The 22,668-nt window shown below is 30.5% G+C and overlaps 1 protein-coding gene across 3 annotated transcripts in view; it reads right to left on the bottom strand.

The window, feature by feature from the left end:
• Positions 1 to 22,668, bottom strand: part of LOC106080742 (beclin-1-like protein A) — a 91,589-nt gene that overhangs the window by 52,946 nt on the left and 15,975 nt on the right. For all 3 annotated transcript variants that reach the window (XM_059369208.1, XM_059369210.1, XM_059369209.1), the window contains exon 2: positions 19,163 to 19,812. In XM_059369208.1, coding sequence (XP_059225191.1) covers positions 19,163 to 19,328 — 166 coding nt within the window. In that variant the 5' untranslated portion in view covers positions 19,329 to 19,812. The remainder of the gene's footprint in view (positions 1 to 19,162; positions 19,813 to 22,668) is intronic.

The following is a 22,668-nucleotide window of genomic DNA, read 5'->3' as shown; positions in this document are numbered from 1 at the left end:
TGATTTTTCAATGAAAACTCAATTGACATCTATTTTTTATGAAAACTCGATTGACATCGATTTTTCTATGAAAACTCGATTGGCATCGACTTTTCTATGAAAACTCGATTGACATCGATTTTTCTTTGAAAACTCGATTGGCATCGATTTTTCTATGAAAACTCAATTGGCATTGATTTTTCTATGAAAACTCGATTGACATCGACTTTATTATGAAAACTCGATTGACATCGATTTCTCTATGAAACTCGATTGGCATCGATTTTTCTATGAAAACTCGATCGGCATCGATTTTTCTATGAAAACTCGATTGGCATCGATTTTTCTATGAAAACTCGATTGGCATCGAATTTTCTATGAAAACTATATTGGCATCGATTTTTCTATGAAAACTCGATTGGCATCGATTTTTCTATGAAAACTCGATTGGCATCGATTTTTCTATGAAAACTCGATTGGCATCGATTTTTCTATGAAAACTCGATTGGCATCGAATTTTCTATGAAATCTCGATTGGCATCGATTTTTCTATAAAAACTCGATTGGCATCGATTTTTCTATGAAAACTCGATTGGCATCGAATTTTCTATGAAATCTCGATTGGCATCGATTTTTTTTATGAAAACTAGATTGGCATCGATTTTTCAATGACAACTCGATTGGCATTGATTTTTCTATAAAAACTCGATTGGCATCAATTTTTCTAAGAAAACTCGATTGGCATCATTTTTCTATGAAAACTCGATTGGCATCTATTTTTCTATGAAAACTCGATTAGCATAGATTTTTCTATGAAAACTCGATTGGCATCGATTTTTCTATGAAATTTTGATTGCCATCGATTTTTCTATGAAAACTAGATTGGCATCGACTTTTCTATGAAAACTAGATTGGCATCGACTTTTCTATGAAAAATCAATTGGCATCGATTTTTCTATGAAAACTCGATTGGCATCGATTTTTCTATGAAATTTCGATTGCCATCGATTTTCTATGAAAACTCGATTGGCATCGACTTTTCTATGAAAACTCGATTAGCATCGATTTTTAATAAAAACTCGGTTAAAATCGATTTTTCTATGAAAATTCGATTAGCATCGATTTTTAATGAAAACTCGCTTAAAATCGATTTTTCAATAATATAGATTTTTTAAAAAATCGAATTTAAAAAAAAACTAATTTTTGTATAAATTTTGTTTTTTTCGCTTTTCTCTGAAAACTCGACAACGGGCTTTCGACGAAAGCTCAATTGAATCGAGTTTTCTATAAAAACTGGATTGCCATAGATTTTTCTGTGAAAAATCGATTGTCATTGACTTTTTTAGAAAATCGATTCTCTTAAGAAAGATCGATTTTCATTGATTTTTTCTTTTGAAAATCTCTGTAAATCGATTATTGTATAAAAATTAAATTGAAATCGATTTTGTTATGAAACTTAAACACTCAGTTGTCAGTGAAAATTTTGCTATGAAAATTTGATTAAAATCGATTCTACTATGAAAACTTGATTGAAAAATGTACATCGATTTTTCTATAAAATTAAATTTTCTATGGCTAGATTTTTTTATAAAAATGGTTTGACATATATTTTTGATTTGTTATCGATTTGTTTTTGAAAAATCAATTTTCATTGTGTTTTCTTGAAAACTCGCAAAACATCGATTTTTCTATGAGGAGTGGATTGGTAGATTTTTCTTTGAAAACTCGATTCACATCGATTTTGTCACAAAACTCTATTGATGTAAATTAAGAGGACTTCCAGGATTTACTAATAGAAGGTTAGGTCACCTGCTAAAACTTCATAAAGTGGATAGGCCTCATGAACATGTCATCAAATTGGGGAAAACGTAAAGAATGAATGTAAAAGAGAACAAGCTGACGTCCTTAATACCAAGTACTACCAAAAATTAAAAAATTGTATGTCGGCTTATCGCTTGGCTTAACCTTATTCAGTGAATCCTGATTAGCATCCATTTTTCTATGAAAACTCGATTGAAATCGGTTTTGCCATGGTTTGGAAAAATTGGTTTTTATTCTGTGTGACTTCGAATTGTCTGTGAAAACTCGTCAGCACAGCGTTTTCTACGAAAGCTTGGCATCGATTGCTCTACAATACGACAACTCGATTAACTTCATATTGTCTCTAAAAACTCGATTGACATTGATTTTTATCGATATTTTCATATATATGCGATTGTTATCGATTTTTTGATAAAAAGACTTTTCGATTAGAACTCAATAGACATCGATTTTTCGATGAAAACCTAATAAACATAGATTTTTTAGTGAAAACTCAATTGATATCGATTATTCTAAGAATACTTGAAAGGCATTGATTTTTCAAGACAACTCGAAACTCTTTTTGAAAACTCGATTAAAATCGATATTTTTATGAAAACTAAATTAAAATCGATTTTTATGGGAAAACTTGATAAATATATAAATCTTCTATGAAGACGAGATCAATGTAGATTTTTCTATGAAAACTCGATTAATGTAGATTTTCCTATGGAAATTTGATTAAAATCGATTTAATATGTATGGAACTTGATTAAAATCGATATTCTATGAAAAAAGATTGAAATTGTTTCTGCTTAGAAATTGATGTTAATCTTCATTAGTTTTTCTTTGAACTCGGCTTCGGATTTTTTTCTCGATTGACGTCGAATGAAAACCCGATTGTCATCGATCTTTCCATGGAAATTCGATTGACGTAGATTTTCTATGAAAAGGTGAATGACATCGATTTTTCTCAAAAATGCTCAACTAGTTATGGCAGTGTTAATTTCTGTAGCTTTACTGTTTTTTAAAACGAAGAAAGAAAAAGAAATCTCGCACTCCATATCCCTCTCATGTCTTAAATATTGCATGCCAACCAAAAACAATCTCATAAATGGACAACCAAGTTACGATTCATTAACTATTTGTACATTTCTGTTTATCAGCTATTAGCACATTTGCAAATCGTATAGTCTCACTTAAACCCCCATCCACCCACGACGAATTTAGTTGACCCTTTTCCCAGAGGCTTTAAATGGCAATAAGTTGTAAAGTATTGCATGTCCCAATTCTAACATTTGTCGTTGTAACAGAAAATGTGGGTGGTAGGTTGGAATATCTAATGAAGCCTCTGGGCCCCTCACAAGTTATGAACTCATTATTACAAAGTTTAATGCCATTTAACACTTTTTTCGCAAACGAAACGGAAAACCAAAGGCAAGAACAAAAAAAAAATGTCAAAGCAACAAACGTCGAAATGTCAACCCGAGTTCCGTGCAAATGATGTCAAAGAAAAAAGGGGTTCCTAGCTCGGCAATATACATACACATACCTTGGCATTATAGTCGAGCGAACGAAAGACAGGGCGACAAATGTAAGGACAGACATTTTTAAAATGCAAAATAATGACATTAACATCAATTCCAATATATCTAAAGACCATTACAATAATAACAAGAAAAAAGAATGAAAAGCTTGAGAACATGGCATACAGACAGACAGGCAGACGGACGGACAAACTGACGACGTATATGGAATCATTGAATCAAATGTAGACCAAAAAAAGTTACTATTTCGGAACTTCTTTTAAGCACCCACAGTGGCATAGCCAGGCAAAGCAAAGCAAATGAATGAACCAGAGACTAACAAACATGACGTCTTTATAGCACTCATACTTTATTCCCTTCCCTTTCCCCCTTTAAGAAAAAAACTTTTGTTAGGGGAACGTGTTACAAATTGCCAAATACCCCATGTCGTCTGATTCGATTTTCTTGTTTAGCAAAAAGCTAAGAGGGAACATGGAAAAACAATTTGCATTGGGTGTCATTGACTACAACGATATCTTCATTTAGAGAAAAAAGAAAACCTTCAACCATTGGCGAAAAATTTTCTATTGCTGAATATAGGGATGGATCATGGATCTATACCTTTGAAAAAAGATTTTCTTGGGATTATGTTAGAGTTTATGAACATTAAATGTGTGGTAAGCTGCCATTTATCGGTATAGCCTACTGGGAAAAATATATGAAATACATGAGTGTGTGTCAGTTAGGCATAGAGGACCATTCAATAGTCAAATCGCCTCGTCATTCCCTTTTTTTGATCCAAGTTATTGATGAAGTCATACTTTGATTACAATGCGTTAATACTTTGAGCAAACACGTGAAAAGTTTTTGTGTAGGAATGTGAAATGGTGATATTTTTGGTATTACAAGAAACTTGTAATTCATATGAACAAAAATTAAAATAAAAAACTAATAGCATACATTTTTTAGGAAAATTTGGTTGAAAGATTCGAAATTTAAAAACAAATTAGAAAAAAAAATTAAGCAATTAATTTAAGAATTTTAAAAAAACACCGATTACGCTGAAACAACTATTTATAAGAATTGTTTTTGTTATCGTTTTTAATAATTGGTTATCCATAAGTTATCGATTTAATTATTTGTATTATTGCCATCCATATAATACATTGCATTTTTCAATAATATATTTGTTATCGGTCGATTTTCTCCTTATTATCGATTTTTGTCATCAACATTTTTGGGATAATGGAATTTTTATAGTTATCGATTTAATTTTTTTTATCAAAAATCAAAAATATTTAGACTTTTTTATGACTTTGCAATATTTTAATAAGATATCGATAAGTAATCGATTTAATTATTTTAATTATTGCAAAACCTACCTACATATTATAGCATTTTTTAAATAATATATACTTGCCATTGACGATTGAGAAAATATATCCCGGTTATCGATTTTTTACCATCATACCATACATTATCGATAATATATCGATAACATATAATAACGGAATTTTGATAAACACCAATGATGCAAAAAAAAACTAACGATAAGATGTTTTGGTTATCGATTTTTTAAGGATTTTGTGTATAATGGTATTCGAATTTCATAGCCTTTTTAAAAAAAATAAAAGATTTATATTCTAATAACATTTCAATATTTTAATGAGTTATCTACAAGTTATCAATTTAAGCATTTTTATTATTCCAACTTATTTTACATTCCATTTTCAAATAATATATATTTGTTATCGATAGATTTTCTCCCGGTTATCGATTCTTTAACATCATATACTAAATTAACGATTAAATATATCGATTATACAAAATATTGGAATTTTTATAAACACCGACAATGCAAAAAAACTAACTGAACGAATTTTTTGTTATCGATTTTTTTTAAAGATTTTGAATTTGAATTTTTATTGCCTTTTTGATTTAAATGGCATGCCAATATTTTAATGAGTTATCGATAAGTTTTTAAATTAAGTATTTTTTATATATCAAAGCCTATATTACATAGCATTTTCAAATAATATATATTTGTCATTGATAGATTTTCTCCCGGTTACATATGTATCTATAATATATGTTAAAATTTCGATAAACGCCGATAACGCAGAATTGCTTTTGTTGTAAACCTTTTTAAGGTTTTGTATTTAAAATTTTTCGAATTTTTAGCTATTTCTTGATAGAAAAAAAAATTTGCAATATTTTAATAAATTATCGATAAGTTATGGATTTAATTATTTTTTTAATTGCCAAACCTATATTACATTGCATTTTTTCAATAATATATATGTTGTATTTATCGCTTTTTGATAAAAAATAACAGGTTGGTATTCTAATGACATTGAAATATTTTCATGAGTTATCGATAAGTTATAACTTAAGTATTTTTATTATTTCAAATCCTATATTGCATTGCATTTTCAAGTAATCTCCCCGTTATCGATTTTTTATCATCAATAGTTTTAAGATATGGGAATGTGAATAGTTATCGGTGATATATATCGATAACATAAAATGCCAAAATTTCGATAAATACCTATAACCCAGAATTGCTTTTGTTATCAACCTTTTTAAAGATTTTTCATTTCAAATTTTCGATTTCGATTTCTTTATAAAAAAAGTTTGACATTTTTATCACATTGCAATATTTTAATGAATTATCGCTTAGTTAAAGGTTTAATTATTTTTAATTGCCAACCCTATATTACATTGCATTTTTTCGATCGATTTTATCCTTATTATCGATTTTTATCATCAATATTTCTATGATATTGTAAAGTGTATAGTTATCGATTTCATTATAAAACTTTTCGAAATGCTCATCGCTTTTTTGATAAAAAATAAAAGTTCGATATTTTTATGGCATTGCAATACTTTAATAATTTATCGATTTAATTTTTTTATTACTGCAAAACCTATATTGCATTGAAATTTTTAAATAATGTTTATCTGTCTTCGACCTTTTTCTCCCGGTTATCTATTTTCGTCATCATACCATAGATACCCCAATTATCGATAATATATGTCGATAACATATAATATTTGAGTATTGATAAACATCGATAATGCAAAAAAAACAAATTACAAGAATTGTTTATGTTATCGATTTCTTTAAAAATTTTGTTTTTCAAACTATGCGAATTTTTATCATTTTTTTGATAAAAAAAATGATATTTTAAAGGCATTGCAATATTTCACAGAGTTATCGATGAGTTATCAATTTAAGTATTTTTATTATTTCGAACACTTTTTATAGCATTCTCGATCAAACCAAAAAATATTTATATTCTAATAACATTGCAATATTTAAATGAGCTATCGATTAGTTTAAGATATTATTTTAAACGTTCGGTAAACGCCAATAACGGAGAATTGCTTTCGATGTCATATTTTCCAAATTTTTTTTTAAACTTTTCTAATTTTTATCGCTTTCTTGATAAAAAAGTGTGATATTCTTATGACATTGCAATATTTTAATGAGTTATCGATTTAATTATTTTTATTATTACAAACATATTGCATTTTTTAAATAATATATTAGTCATGATCGGTTTTCCCTCGTTTATCAATTTTTTATCACCCTAATTTTTACGATATGGGAATTTTTATAGTTCAAGATAATATATATCGATAATATTTATCGATAACATATTGTTAAATTTTCTAAAAAAATGTTTAAAAAACAAATACAATTGTCATAGAATCTTTTGGAATACATCAAACTTAATCAAAATTTTTAAAACCTGATTATTATCGATATATTTTTGCAATTTCAATTTTAAGCTGATCCATTATCATATCCATATCCATAGTCATCAGATTGACAAGAGCTTCTTCTTATTAAACTTCTCTAAAGCATTATTTAATTTTTATCACCTCACTGAACTCTCAGCAACAAGACTTACATACAAAAGTAACAACCCCTTTACTTTTTTTTCCAAAATTACATGCAAAGTTGTAGATAACTATGTGCATAAGTGCCGGAGTACATGAAACGAATGACTACTATCTAAAAAATACATTAAGTTTTGGAAATTTGTTATTCGTCGTCTCTGGAACCTTGAATACTGCCGGGCCAGCAGTCAACAGTCTAACGTTGAACATGGGCCATCGAATATTATAATTTCATTTCAATTGACTATTTCTGTCACGTAATCGTCTATTTTTTCCTTCGTTTTCCTTTTCCATTCATATCTAATGGATAAGGAAGGGCATAAAAAAGTGTGAGCTAGGGTATTGGGGTATTGACATATATACAAAGGCCCCATTCATGTTTCAGCCCATCCCCCTCCAGCCATATGAGGAAAGGGGCACATGGAGCAAGAAGGAGGAGGAAAAACACAGACATTTATTTGGTAATTGAAGATGTGTGGGGATATTTCACATTTGCGGTGACTTAAGACATTCTTATCCTTCGGAGACATCTGTGTTAGGGGGTGTATGAGTATGTCTACAAGTGTTTGTGTGATATGTGCAAGAGAGTTGGGGTGGAGAAAGTCTCAAGAGGCATTATCAGGGATATCATAAACATATCAAAACATATTAGTTTTTCAGGGTAATGTTGTTTTAAGAATGTCCCTAGTCCTTCTATTAAAAGAGGATTGAAGGAATTAAAGGACTTCTAGTATCATACTCCCTCACTCCACAAAAACGAAAGGATATTTTCTGTTCATTTGTGAATTTGCACTTTTACTATATTTTAATAGGGGAACTCTTACTTGTTATTGGGGTAAATGTGAATGAGATGAGGTCAAAATTGCACAAAAAGTTAAATTGACAACAAATATTTATTACAATTATTGTTAAGGTGATAGGAGGGAACCTAAGCTAGCAAACTACAAAGCTTGCTATTATCGATACTTTTTCCATTGGAAATGACAATGTTAAGGGTCATTTAATGGTGTGCTCTTCTCGTAAAGGTTCATAATGTCATTAAATATAAGGGAAAAAGTGTCTTTGCAACTATAGAAGGGAATAAGAAAATAAGTATTGAATTCACCTATTGCGCCCTTAAGATATTATATATTGAAATTCTATATTTGTAATCTATAAAAGGCTATTATTTATTTATTTCGAGTAACTTTTAAATAAAATTTATATAAAAAAAAATCCTATTCTATGAAATTTTAAATGAAAAGCTTGATTCTTTTAGAATATTCAAAAAAAATAATGACGCTAATCGATAAAAAAAAACGATTGTTATCGAATAATTGAATAGTCGAAAAATTCGATCTTTATGGAATTTTAGATAAAAAAACATCCTTTTAAAAATATCCATAAAAATCGATTCGTATCGGAAAATAATGTATTGTCATCGGAAATAATATAAAATATTATGTTATCGAAAAATTAAAATCGATTCTTTTGAAATATTCGAAAAAATTTTACTCTAATCGAAAAAATCGATCGTTACGGAAAAACTAAATGGTCAAAAATTTGGATCATTATGGAAGTATAAATGAAATAATACATTTTTAAAAGTTACAATACAAATCGATTCGCATCGGAAAATAAAAATCTTTTGTCATCGGAAAAAATAAAAAAAAAATTAAAAACAATGTTATTGCAAAATTAGAAATTAAGTGTTACCAATCGGTTGATTAACGAACGTTACTTGAGGGACGCCAATTCAGCAAACTACAAGTTTGCTCATAGTGAAACGTTTTGTAAGAAATGACAATTTTAATGGTTAATGGAAGGAAAGAAGTTTCCGATCGGATACCTAAGATGAATCTTGAGGTCGAGTGCGAGGCACTGCTGCCAATCTTGGATTGACGGGACCCTAGTATTGCCATCTGAAAGATTATGTTACACGGATGTTTCAAAGCTAGGGGAAAGAGTGGGCCTGGGAGTCTACATTGAGAACCCAGGGACTGAGATCTGTTTTAGACTGCCTGACTGTAATACGGACCTGCAGGCGGAGATCCGGGTGATCACGGAATGCGTGAGGTGGTGTGGTGCTAACGCGAGGACGTCCAGTGTGAACATCTTTACCGCCAGTAAAATTGCCATAAAGGCAATAACAACCAGGACGGTAAGGTCACGAACAGTCTTGGAGTGTAAGAAGGAGATTATCGCCTTCTCTGAGGATGGCAAAATTCGCATCGTTTGGATGCCGGGCCATAACGGAGTAAGGGGGAATAAGAGGGCAGAGCATATGAGGACGTCCAGGACGTTTCCGTTTTCAAGGTTACTTTTTTATACCCACCATCGTAGGATAGGGGGTTTAAGGCTTCCAGACATCTGGTTCAGATCGGACTATATTTAGATATAGCTGCCATATAGACCCATCTCCCGATTAAGGGTCTGAGCCCATAAAAGCTTTATTTTTTAACCGATTTCGCTGAAATTTGAAACTGTGAGTAGTTTCACGCCTCTTAACAAAGAACCCAAATATGGTAAAGATCGGACTATCAAATCGGCCCATATTTAGATATAGCCGCCATATAGACCGATCTCTCTATAAAGGGTCTGAAGCCCATAACAGCTTTATTTTTTATCCGGTTTCGCTGAAATTTGAAACTGTGAGTAGTTTTACGCCTCCCAACATAAGACGCAAATACGGTTCAGATCGGACTAGATTTAGATATAGCTGCCATACAGACCGATCTGCCGATAAAGGGTCTGAAGCCCATAAACGTTTTATTTATTACCCGATTTCGCTGAAATTTTAAACAGTGGGTAATTTTAGGTCTCCCGACATCCATCCAAAATATGTTACGGATCGGACTATATTTAGATATAGCTGCCATACAGACTGATCTCCCGATAAAGGGTCTAACGCCCATAACAGCTTTAATTTGAAATTTGAAGCAGTGAGTAGTTTTATGCCTACCAACATAAGACCCAAATATGGTTCAGATCAGACTGTATTTAGATATAGCTGCCATGTAGACCGATATGCCGGTTAGGGGTCTGAAGCCCATAAAAGCTCTATTTACTACCCGATTTCGCTGAAATTCAAAACATGAGTAGTTTTACGCTTCCCAACATAGGACCCAAATATGTTTCAGATGGGACTATATTTAGATATAGCTGCCATAAGGTCTGAACCTTATAAAAGGTCTGAAGCTTGTAAAAGCTTTATTTATTACCCGATTTTGTTGAAATTTGAAATACAAAATTCAACAGTGACTTATGTTTATTAAACCGCTCAACGTCCGAATGCCGAATCGCCGAAGGGGGTTTACATATATACCCAAGGTGGTGGGTATCCAAAGATCGGCCCGGCCGAACTTAATGCCTTTTTACTTGTTTGTATTTAGAGCGCACGACAAGCCGATTACTGGCTTAGATGAATGTCCATAGTGGCATGGGGCGGATTAATAGCTACACCCTCTTTTCAACCTAACCTAACTTTACCATATCCAAATCTAAACCGATATACTAATACTAAATTTTGCACATGAACATTCCATTCAGGAACAGGGGATACTTCTCTCATATCAATGAGTGCAAGCCCTAACTCTAAAAGCCAAATATTTTCATTTTAGGTCCATGACCTAATATAGCTCCTATGTAACCCATCTCCCGAGGTGGTGAAATTTTGCACATGTTGTTTTGTTATGACTTTCATCATTGATGACAGGTATGATTCAAATAGGCCTATAACCGCATAAAGCTCCCTTATAAAACAATCTACCGAGTTGACTTCTTGATCCCTTGGAGGTGGTTATTATCCAACTTGGGAGAAATTTTGCACGAAGTATTTTGGAATTACTTCAGATAATATTCTAACTTCATAGTTCAAAACCAATTCATAAAAGACCCTGAAAACCGCCTTGTCTGTTAAAAAAAATGAAAAATGCAATTCTTGAAGGAGGGTATAAAGAGTCGACATGGCTGAACTCTTGTTTTTATTCAACAAAACTTTTTTTAAGTGCACACATTGATGCTTGTTGTTGACATTTAAAAGATAAACCTTAAGCAAATCAGTACAAAAATACAAGACATAAATATCAATTCATATAAATGTATGGGACACAGTTTTTACTTTTGCGTATGAGTTATATTAATTATTTTTAATATTATCGTTACTTGAGATAGCAAAGAAAGCAGTTACAGCAAACTACTGTGTTTAAGCTCTTTTTTAAAATTTATTTTCTCTCTGTGCATAAATCTATATTTTTCATTTTCAACTTGGTATACAATAGGAACTATTTCAAACTTTTACAAAATTGCCTTAAACAACAGGAAATTGACTAAAAATAATCTTTTAATTATTTCTAACAAAACTATAAAGTATTATTTATTATAAAATCCATACAATATAGTCTCCTCAATTGCAGATTTTCCCCATTTTCTTATCCCTAGCCCACAATTAATTAAAATTCTAAGACACATACTACACATTTTTCGAATGAAATTCCCAAAATACCCTCTTGATTGTGACACACATATTTCATTGGGTAGGAAATTAGCACTGGCCCCAAGAATGTGTCACCTAGTTTTACATTCACCACCAAAACGGCAGCAATCGGAAATCTTTGGCATTTTATTTCCATGCAAGACAAGACAAGGCAATCACACAAAAAAAAAATAGAACAAACCAAAGATGCCTATCTCAACACCAATGTCATGAACGTCGCCAAAGAGACCCCATTGAACTCTGGCTGCTGCTGATGATGAATGGATGTGGTTGCTAAACTACAACTCCACACACAAAGAACACCCAAAAATGGCAGCAGATTACAGTACAAATCATTGTGAGAGAGATTGTGGCAAGTATACAGGAAATGCCAGACCAACCAACAACCATATGCCCTTAAGTCTCATAATGCATGCAACATATGACGATTAGTGTATTCGGAGTTGTGAATTGAGATTTACCAATGCCGGGGTAAATAAACTGAAATATAACAGAAAAAAACCAAACTCTACTAGAGATATGGGCCCACTTTGAAACAAACTGAACCACACAAAAGAAATCAAAAGCAAAAAACACTGGATGTATGGTTCAATGGCTGAATGAATGAATGGGTAAACCATTTAGTTGTTCTCTAGCTGTAGGGATTTTGGAAAAGAAATAACATGTAAACATTGCCACAACTATAGCATAAAATCAGACATCATTTGTTGCCTCTATTTAACAATAAAATAAAATCCACATGTCCGTCCTTCCATCTGAGTGCATATGTTGCTGAGGCACAGTGGGATGAGAATATTTTAGTAAAATTTTAGAGAACATGGCCAATAAAAACTAAAAAGAATCTCTTGAACTGCTGGAAAACTGGCATAATGTGTCATTCCTGGCGAAACCATCAGAAACATTTTCAGCGCTGGTTTGCCGCTCCTAATGCTGACAAAATTTTTGAGGTACTATGCCATGTAAAACTTCTCTCCAAAGAGGTGTCGCACTGCGGCACGCCGTTCGGACCCGGCTAAAAAAGGAGGCCTCTTATCATTGAGCTTAAACTTGAATCAGACTGCACTCATTGATATGTGAGAAGTTTGGCCCTGGTCCTTAGTGGAATGTGCATGGGCAAAATTTGCATTTTTGTGTCGTTCATTAAAAACAGCACAAATTATGAAAAAATCATGATAAAATACAGGTGATGACGGAAACCAGTTTAAAAATCATTTAAAAAAAAAAAACACCACACTCTCCACTTATATAACTGTGCGTGTTGTAATATGCTTCTAAAGCATGAGCGCCTGCAAATGCAAACAAGAAAGTATTTCGAATGTTTGAGAGAACATTTCCTTATAATATTAACTTTGTTATTGGGTATTGATATGGATATCAGTGACGCAAGGTTTGAACTTCCAAGCACCTGACAATAAACGTTTTGCAGCTATGATGTTTTTACCAGTTTACCCACAAAAACCTCGAGGTATTGGATGCTCCCCGTTAAACACCTAGGACACAGTAACTATAATTCGAATTTCATATCTCACTTAAAGAATAACATTTTTCTGTTTTATTATGGCAAATTCTACTGAAATATTTAAACCCCCTAAAATTTGCGAAATCATTGAATTTTCATAATCTCATTCCACTGTCTACTTCTTCCATTAACCCTCTCCCAAGTAGCGGAAATAAAATGTTTGATGCTATTGTTAATGGCATTGTGGTATGGTGCACACATTGTCACCACTCAGTGATCGACCTCAGTCTGCATCTTGCAAGTCTAGAAAATGTTATATAAAACAAAATCGACTAGGAGGGAGGTTGGAAAGCTCAGCAGCAACATTCCCCCCAAACCCAACTGGTCGGCATTGGAAACGGAACTCTCCAACGAAAAAAATAAAAACAAAAGGCAACGACACGTTACACCTGTACAATGACAACTATTTCTATGCATTTCATGGTGATGATGACAAAACCAACAAGTAAGTGATTGAGCGACATATATGGATGAAAGACAGGTAAAATTTGAAGTACATTAGGGTGGTAGATAAAAGAAAATAAGACTTAAATCCCAAGACAACAACTTCTTAATATTACTAAAAAATTATTATGGGCTAATGAGTAGCCCATTGTAATTATCTACATTGGCCATTTTTGTGGCTTTTTGTTACATGTTCTGAATGACAAAATAATAAATAAAATAAATTATATATAGCATATTCTACAGGAATAAAATTTTTAAATAATTAATTATTTTTGAAATTTTCGAAAATAATTTTTTTAATTTTCTAAAGAAGTAAAATTCTCAGAAAATGTTCGAAAAAAGTTCCATAAAATCGAAAAATAAAAATCGATAATTATGGAAAATATAAAAATCGATAATTATCGATAAAACCGATTTTTTAGGAAAATTTTTCTAAATTTTCCATAAAAAATAGCTTCACGTTAAATTTAAAATGAAAAATCGTTTATAATTTTTTTTTCAATTTTATAATATATATTTCCTAATTGTTAATAAAATCTGAATTTTAACAAAATGATAATTTGAAGCGAATTTTTATTAAATCCTGCGTTTATTAAAATTAGTTGCGATTTATTATTTTTCTCAGACAATTCCTTTTTTATTTATCAAAATAAATCGAATATTTTTGTTAGTGACCACTGTTGCTCTATAATTTCTTACGTGATTTTTGTATCGATCGATATTGATTTTTATACAATTTTACAAATCGATTCATTTTATAGAAATCATTTTTTTAAATAATTTTTTTAATACATTTTGGTAATAATAATTCTTGTGGAAATTTCAATAAAAAATTATTGCCATCGAAAAAATTGATAAATAAATTTTCCGTAAAAAAAAGTTTTGCCTTAATTTTGTAATTATAATTCTAAATATATATTAATTGTTATAAAAAGACAATATTTTTAATAAAATCCTATTTTGAATAAAAACTAGATTTTTTCCAATTTTGGAAATAAGCTCAATTTTTATCGCAACTCGATTTTTTAAATAATCAATTCATATAGAATTATCAATACAAATGATTATAATCGAACAAATAACAGTTGACTGCTATCGCCAAATCGATTGTTTCTAATGATAACTAGATTTGTTATGCACTAGTTTTACGTTAACAATCGATTTTTTTGATAACAAAAGGTTTTTTTTTGATAACAGTTTGTTTTTTCGATAACAATCGGTTTCACGAATATAACAAAGCCTTTACAAATAAACACAAATTTTATCGTAACCTAATTTTTAAAATAATCAATCAATAAAAATGCATTGGGAAAAAGTACAGCTAATATACAGGGTTGTCGAGCGTGGTTAATCTGGTAATTGTATCATAGATGCGTTTTCGCAATTAATACGATACAAAACAACATACCAACGCACGGCCCTTGAAGCCATCACACCTTACATCGTTGAAAAGTCTTCTAACCAAAGACGAAGCATGTCCCATAGTGGTTGGTGTGTGTTGCTATCTTTGGCTTTTCTTTTCCATTAGCAATCTCCGATCATTCAGCTCGTCTCGAAAGAGAAACAAACAATAATTGTAAAAATAATTCTCATTAAAACAAATTACAATAGATTGTTATCGAAAAATCGATTGTTATCAAAAAAATTTATTGTTATCGAAAAATCGATTGTTATACAAAAACATCTATCAAAAAATTTATTATTTTCGAGAAACCGATTGTTATCGAAAAATCAGATTGTTATCGAAAAAACAATTGTTATCAAAAACCTATTGTTATCGAAAAAATCGATTGTTAACCAAAAACTATTGCCATCGATTTTCATTTTCGACAATGGAATTTTCATAATTAAATCGCTTCACATTGAATTTGTAATGAAAAATCCAAGTCTATTATTTTGATTTGCATAAGTTTTGTAATAGAAATTCGAAATACATCACATTTTCAATTATAAGACAACAGTTTAATAAAAAAACCTTATATTTTTATGCGATTTTCAATAAGTCTTTCGTTTATCAAATTTTGTTATTTTATCTATAAAAACTAAATCTTTTATCAAATTTTACAAATAGACTTAATTTTTATCGAAACTAAATTTTTTATAAAATCAATTCATATAGAATTTTTGAATAAAAATGATTCTCATGGAGTACTTACAATCGGTTGTTATGAAAAATCGATTATAATCAACACATCGATAATTATCGAAAAATCGACTATTAAGATTTTGTTCGATAGCCAAATTTTTACAAAAAATCTCTTTGTATTGAATTTGCAAGAAAAATTCAAATCTTTTTTTTTAAATCCATTTTTATCAAAAAATCAGTTTATATCGATATGCCAATTTTTATCGAAAAACCAATTTTTATCATACATGTAATTTTTATCAAAAATTTTCACTTATCAAAAATTCCATCTTTATCGAAAATTCCATTTTTAGTCTAAAATCCATTTTTATCAAAAACCCCATTTTTTTGTCGAATAACCGAATTTTATCGAAAAATCTATTTTTATTAAAAAATTTATTTTTATCAAAAAATTTATTTATATTAAAAATTTATATTTAATTTATATTTAAAAATCGATTATTATAGAAAATAAAAAAATATTTTTTTTATCGTACAATATATTTGAATGAAAAAATTGTTTATCGAAAAAGATATTTCTATCGAAAAAGACATTTTTTATCGAAAAAGACATTTTTATCAAAATATATACTAAATATTAAATTTCCCATGAACATTCCACTATGGAACAGAGGATACTTCTCTCATATCAATGAGTCCAGTCCATTTACAGGTAGAGCTCAATGATATGGGGCCTCCGTGTTTATGCCGAGTCCGAACGGCGTCCGCATAGCGACACCACTAAGTAGAGAAGTTTCAACATAACAGGATACCTCACAAATGTAGGCAGCATTAATAATGAGATAATATATATAAAAATAAATTTATTATTATTTATTATTATCAACAAATCAAATATTGTTTTTTTTGACAAAATTTTGACAAAAAATCTCTTTGCATTGAATTTGCTATGAAATATCCAAATCGATTGTCATCAAAAAATCAATTTCATCAAAAAATCTATGTTTATCGAAAAATCTATTTTTATCAAAAAATCAATTTATATCGATATGTCAATTTTTATTAAAAATCCATTTTTACCGAAAAATCAATTTTTATCAAAAAATAAATTTTCATCCAAAAATCCATTTTTATCAAAAACTCAATTTTTTGTCGATTAACCGAATTTTATCAAAAAATCTATTTTTCTTAAAAAATCAATTTTTATCAAAAACATTTACTTATATTAAAAAATCGATTTTTATTTAAAAATCCGATTTTTATCGAATATTTGTTTGAAACATATATTTTTATCGAAAAAAAAATATTTCTATTTTATTATCAACAAATCAATTATTATCGAAAAATCGACTAAGATTTTTATGTTTGATAGCTAAATGTTCACAAAAAAATGTCTGCATTGAATTTGTAATGAAAAATTCAAATCGATTATCATCGAAAAATCGATAATAATCAAAAAAATTTATTTTTATCGAAAAACCATTTTTATGAAAAATTCTATTTTTATCCAAAAATCCATTTTTTTTTTTTTTTGAAAACCCCTTTTTTGTCGAAACCCCGATTTTTTTAACAAAATTATTTTTATCAAAAAGTTAGTTTTATTAAAAAATCGATTTTATTAAAAGATTTAATTTTATTAAAAAATCTATTTTATTCAATATTTATGTTTACTAAAAAATCTATTTTATTTAAAAATTTATTTTCATAAAAAAAATTAATTTTATTAAACAATCGATTTTTTTTTATTTCTTTGCGCTTCTTTAGTTTGGTCACAAAACTTATTTCATTTTGTTGTTGGTTTAACCAGCTTAGACCAATCTGTTTTAATTTCTTTAAAGAGTCTTAGCATTCGTGGTACGTTATATGTATCAAATGCCGGGCTATAATGGTCAACATTTCGGCCTTGTCAGAGCCTCATCAGACTACGATGCCTCCAAAAGATTACAAGCTTCCACCTACTCACTAATTAGTGAGCAGTGCAATGGTAGAAGCATGCCCTTTCCATGAAATGTTGGGTCTTCTTATTCAACCTTTTCTTTTAGCGTAGTAAGAAAAAAACTTAAATTCGAACAGCCAACATCTCTTAAAAAACACATCAAACATCAACAACACATACAAATCCAAAGACTTGTTATCCAGACAAAATTTGCATGCCATAGAATATCTGATCAATATGAGCAATGGCTACCTATTTTTTCGAAAAATATATTTTTATCGAAAAATATATTTTGATTAAAGAATATATTTTTATGGAAAAATATATTTTTATCGAAAAATATATTTGGTATGTAGATTTAAATTAAATAAAAAAAGGTGTGTCAATTTTTATCGCAACATTTGTACCACGGCATAATTTTTTCGACACAAAATCTATTTTTTACTCGTTATACTTTCTACGCCAGGAAGGGGGTAAACTAATTTGTCTTTCTATTTGTATTACAAGACCCTACAAATTACATATCTCTATAAATAAAAAAATTTTATGTTTAGGAACCTTTTCCATAGAAATAAAATTTTCCGAAAATTTTGTCAAGCTTTCGGAAAATTTTCTGTAGAGATAAATTTGTTTAAAAAAAGTTTTATAAAAATAAAATTTTCTGTGCTTTGGCTAATTTAATTTTATCTCCACCCTATTATACTCAATAGAGATTTCATATACAATGCATCATACCCACATTCTTCATAAAGTTGTCTGCTATAGACATTCGCTTACTGAATAAGATAATCGTGATGATGAAGATGGAGATGCTGATGATGATGCATTTCTATGGTATATGATACAATTTCATGGATTTCATGAAATTAAGATGATATTTGAAGGAAAAAAAACTATTTGGACGCCGTATGGCTGACTTACGGATGTCTGGCAAAGACTTTGAAAACATTTTTATATCCGTTACTTGGAAAACAGCACATCAAAACTGACTGATTTTCACATAAGATCTGTCAACAGATCATTCACCCACTATGGATGGAGTATTGGTTGATGTTTTTCACTCGAATTGTAAAGGAAACAAGTGTAACAGAGGGATAAATCAGCTTACATATGATGCCGTCATGAAAAGCGAAAAGTGTTACAAAAATATATTAAAAAAAAGAAATTCACAAAAATAAGAAAAAAGTGAAAAGCAAGAAATGAAAGATCATGAACAATTCGATATGTACAAAAGTTGAAAAAAGCTCTGAAAATTTAAAGACTGAAAAATCATGAAATTCATGGCTTTGCTTTTGGCACATCATTTTGCTGGCAAACATGGCAAAGCAACGTTTATGCTTTAAAAGTAAAGAAAATTCTGAGTCATGTGTCTTACAATACTAGCATTTTCCCTTTATATTACTCTATGAAGGGATTTTTGCATTTCTTTTCAATAACAAATCTCGTAACCCCAAAAATGTTAGCACATTGTTTTTTTTATCGAACTTACCTGATTGTGAACCACCGGCAATCTGACGCATTTCCTTGGTGAATTCCTTGTTGCCAAATTGGCACGACAAGTCGTGAACAGTGCGTGGTTCGCCCTTATCAAGTAGACGCTCCAAGAAGAACAGCAACGTCATGTTGCGTGCCATTTCGTACTCCATCGACTCCATGGTTGCTGCTGCTGCTGATTATATTCTGGCCTTGGCTGTGTGCCGGTGTAGGTGACTGGGTGTGTGTGTGTGTCCTTATGTCTGAGAATAAAATATAATGGGGGTCCTTTGTGTTGAAACCTTGTTAGTTATTGCCTTTTTCTATTTTGTTCGCTGTCTAACTTTGACTAACTAAGTTCTTATATTTATAGATGAGTAATTAATAGAAATATTTTCGATTTTAGCACAACCGTCGTAAAATATTTGGATTTCGCGTTTATTTTGCAGCGTCGCACTTATTTTAGTTTCGTATTTTATATGCCAATTACAAGTGGTCGATAAAAAAAAAGAATCTTAACAACAATTGCAGGAAGCTCGAATGAACTCGATATTGAGGCGGAGAGGGTTTTATTGCTCTGGTCGAGTATTTGCTGGAGGTTTTTTTTTATTTAAGGCAGTTGAAGTGGTACTTATAATTGTAAACAAATTGATTTAGTTGTGTTATCTAAAAATAAAAGAAAAACAAAATACAATTACATAAAAAATCTATAAAAAAGGAAATATTTATACAATGTGCATAGTAAAATCAAACTTAAGTTGTCAATAGAAACAAAAATTCCTCTAAGGCGAAAATTCAATGAAATTCCCTTTAAAAAAAGTTTTAAAGAATTTTTTTTTTTGAAGACAAGATTTCAATAAAGCTGGTCACATGACAAATTTTTAAGCAAAGTTTTTTTTCATAGAAAATATTTCAATACAAGGGCAATTTTCTCTAATAATAAAATTTCGATGAAAATTTCTCTGCAATCCCAGCCAAAATTTGCTGATAATAGCAAATTTTAGCTGCTGATCTGTTAGTAATAGTAAATTTGTCTGCTATTAGTTCGCAGTAGTTCATCAAATTGTTTGAAATTTTGGACCAACATGCAAAATACAGAGAGGAGAAGGGTCTATTCCGCAGAATCCGGAAATTTCACCACAGAATCAGACTTTGGTGCAGGCACATCCTCCTGCAGAGATAAAAAGGAAATCTGGTAACGGATACAGAAAGTGTCCTTGGAAAGTACATTTTTCTCAACATCTAGTGTCGAAAGATACCGCAGACCCCATCCTTGATGATGGCATACAATGTTTAAGTCCAAATCAAAATGAGGTTTAAGTAGCCCCAACTGAAGAACAACAAGGCTGCAGAAGCCGAAGGCTTACCGGCTGAATTGTTTAAGACCGAAAGCGATATGCTAATAAGGCGTATGCATAGGCCCGAACGCATACACGATGATTGGAACCTCAGCTTACTATGTCCCGTAAACAAAAAAGAGGACAAGACAGAATGTACCAACTATAGAGGACAACGTCTACTTCCCATCGCCTATATGATACTCTCGAACGTACGGTTTGAAAGATTAAAATTTAAAGTGGGATAATTTGACCAATTATCGAGAACCAATCCTTGATGATGGTATAGAATGTTTAAATCCCAGTTAGAACGAGGTCCAAGTAACAGTGCCCCAACTGAAGAACATCGAGGCAGCAGGAGTCGATGGGTCGCCGGCTGAACTGTTTAAGACCGGAAGCGATACGATGATAAGGCGTATGCATAAGCTCGAACGCATACACGATGATTGAAACCTCAGCATACTATTGGGTCGCCCAAAAAGTAATTGCGGATTTTTTAAAAGAAAGTAAATGCATTTTTAATAAAACTTAGAATGAACTTTAATCAAATATACTTTTTTTACACTTTTTTTCTAAAGCAAGCTAAAAGTAACAGCTGATAACTGGCAGAAGAAAGAATGTAATTACAGAGTCACAAGCTGTGAAAAAATTTGTCAACGCCGACTATAGAAAAATCCGCAATTACTTTTTGGGCAACCCAATATGTCCCGTACACAAAAAAGAGGATAAGACAGAAAGCGTCAACTACAAAGTACTACGTCTTCTTCCTACCACTCTCGAACGTACTGAGTGAAAGATTAAAATTTAAAGTGGGATCATACTATACAAAAAAAAAATTTTCAATTAAAAATCTAATTGAAAATAAAATTGTTTTCAATTAAAAAATTAATTGATTCAATAATTTTTTAATTGAGATTAAACTTTTTTCAATAGCAGTCGTTATTGAAAATTTTGCCATTTTCAATTTGAGAATTTTTTCGATCACAATCGCGATTGATATTTTTTTAATTTTCAATAAAAAAATTAATTAGTTCCATCATTTTTTAATCGAGTTTTAAAAAATTTTCAAATATGGTGCTTAGGTGAATTCATTAAAGGCTATATTGTCCCCTACATTATAAAGGCAAGGAGATTTCAAACCCATGCGTCCCATATTTCGACGAATACCATAGCAGCCGGTTCTACATGTCGTATTAACCCGATGGGGTCCTTATTCGGCTGTAGCCAGCAACAACAAATCTATAGGGCACCCCTACCCAAGAACCCAAATTTTTAGAAAGTCCACGCGGGGAGTTTTTTTATATTTGTGGCCACGGATCTTTGGCCAAACAACGCACCAAATATAGAAATTAATTGGAATTTTCAAAAAATGTCAATCATTTTTTATTGGATCAATTAAAAAATTAATTGACAATTTCAAAAACTTCAATCATTTTTTAATTGATCCAATTAAAAAATTAATTGAAAATTTCAATCGGTTCTTAATTGAATAAGCAATTTTATTGATTGAAAATTTTTTCAACTAATTTTCAAAAACGGTGATTGATATTATCATTTTCGTGATTGAAGCAATTTCAGTTAAAAAATTAATTAAAAAATTAATTGGTTTTTAAATTGATCCAATTAAAAAATTAATGGAAATTTTCAATCGGTTCTTTAATTGAATATGCAATTTTATTGATTGAAAATTTTTTCAACTAATTTTCAAAAACGGTGATTGATATTATCATTTTCGTGATTGAAGCAATTTCAATTAAAAAATTAATTAATTTTTTTTTCTGTTTAAATATGGCTTTAGGTCTCCTAAAACCATCATTGAGCAGCTATTCCCACTGCACCAAAAATTGGAAAACAACTAAAGTGGAACAGGTCAACTCTTACCATCTCTTCGTTGGCAGTACTTGCAGTGTTTGGGAGTAATTTATGGACCAGTTTGCGTTGATAGAGAGTATTGAAGTAGTATTAAACATGAACTGCTGTATGAGCTGTATGACGACGTTTGCATAGTTAAACGTATCAAAATACAAGGGATACGTTCTACAGGTCATGTTGCCAGGATGAATGAAGAAGCTCCAGCGAAGCAGTTTGATGGCAGAGGGAGGCAGGAGGCGCTTGGAGCACTCAATTATTCAAAACATGAATATTTAATAAGTCAAAAGTTTAAGAGTAAGTTTAATGGAAAATT

The sequence above is a fragment of the Stomoxys calcitrans genome, chromosome 5 (genome assembly GCF_963082655.1).
Source record: "Stomoxys calcitrans chromosome 5, idStoCalc2.1, whole genome shotgun sequence".
NCBI lineage: Eukaryota > Metazoa > Arthropoda > Insecta > Diptera > Muscidae > Stomoxys > Stomoxys calcitrans.
The sequence above is the reverse complement of the archived record's forward strand: the minus strand, read 5'-3'. Positions and strand labels throughout refer to the sequence as shown.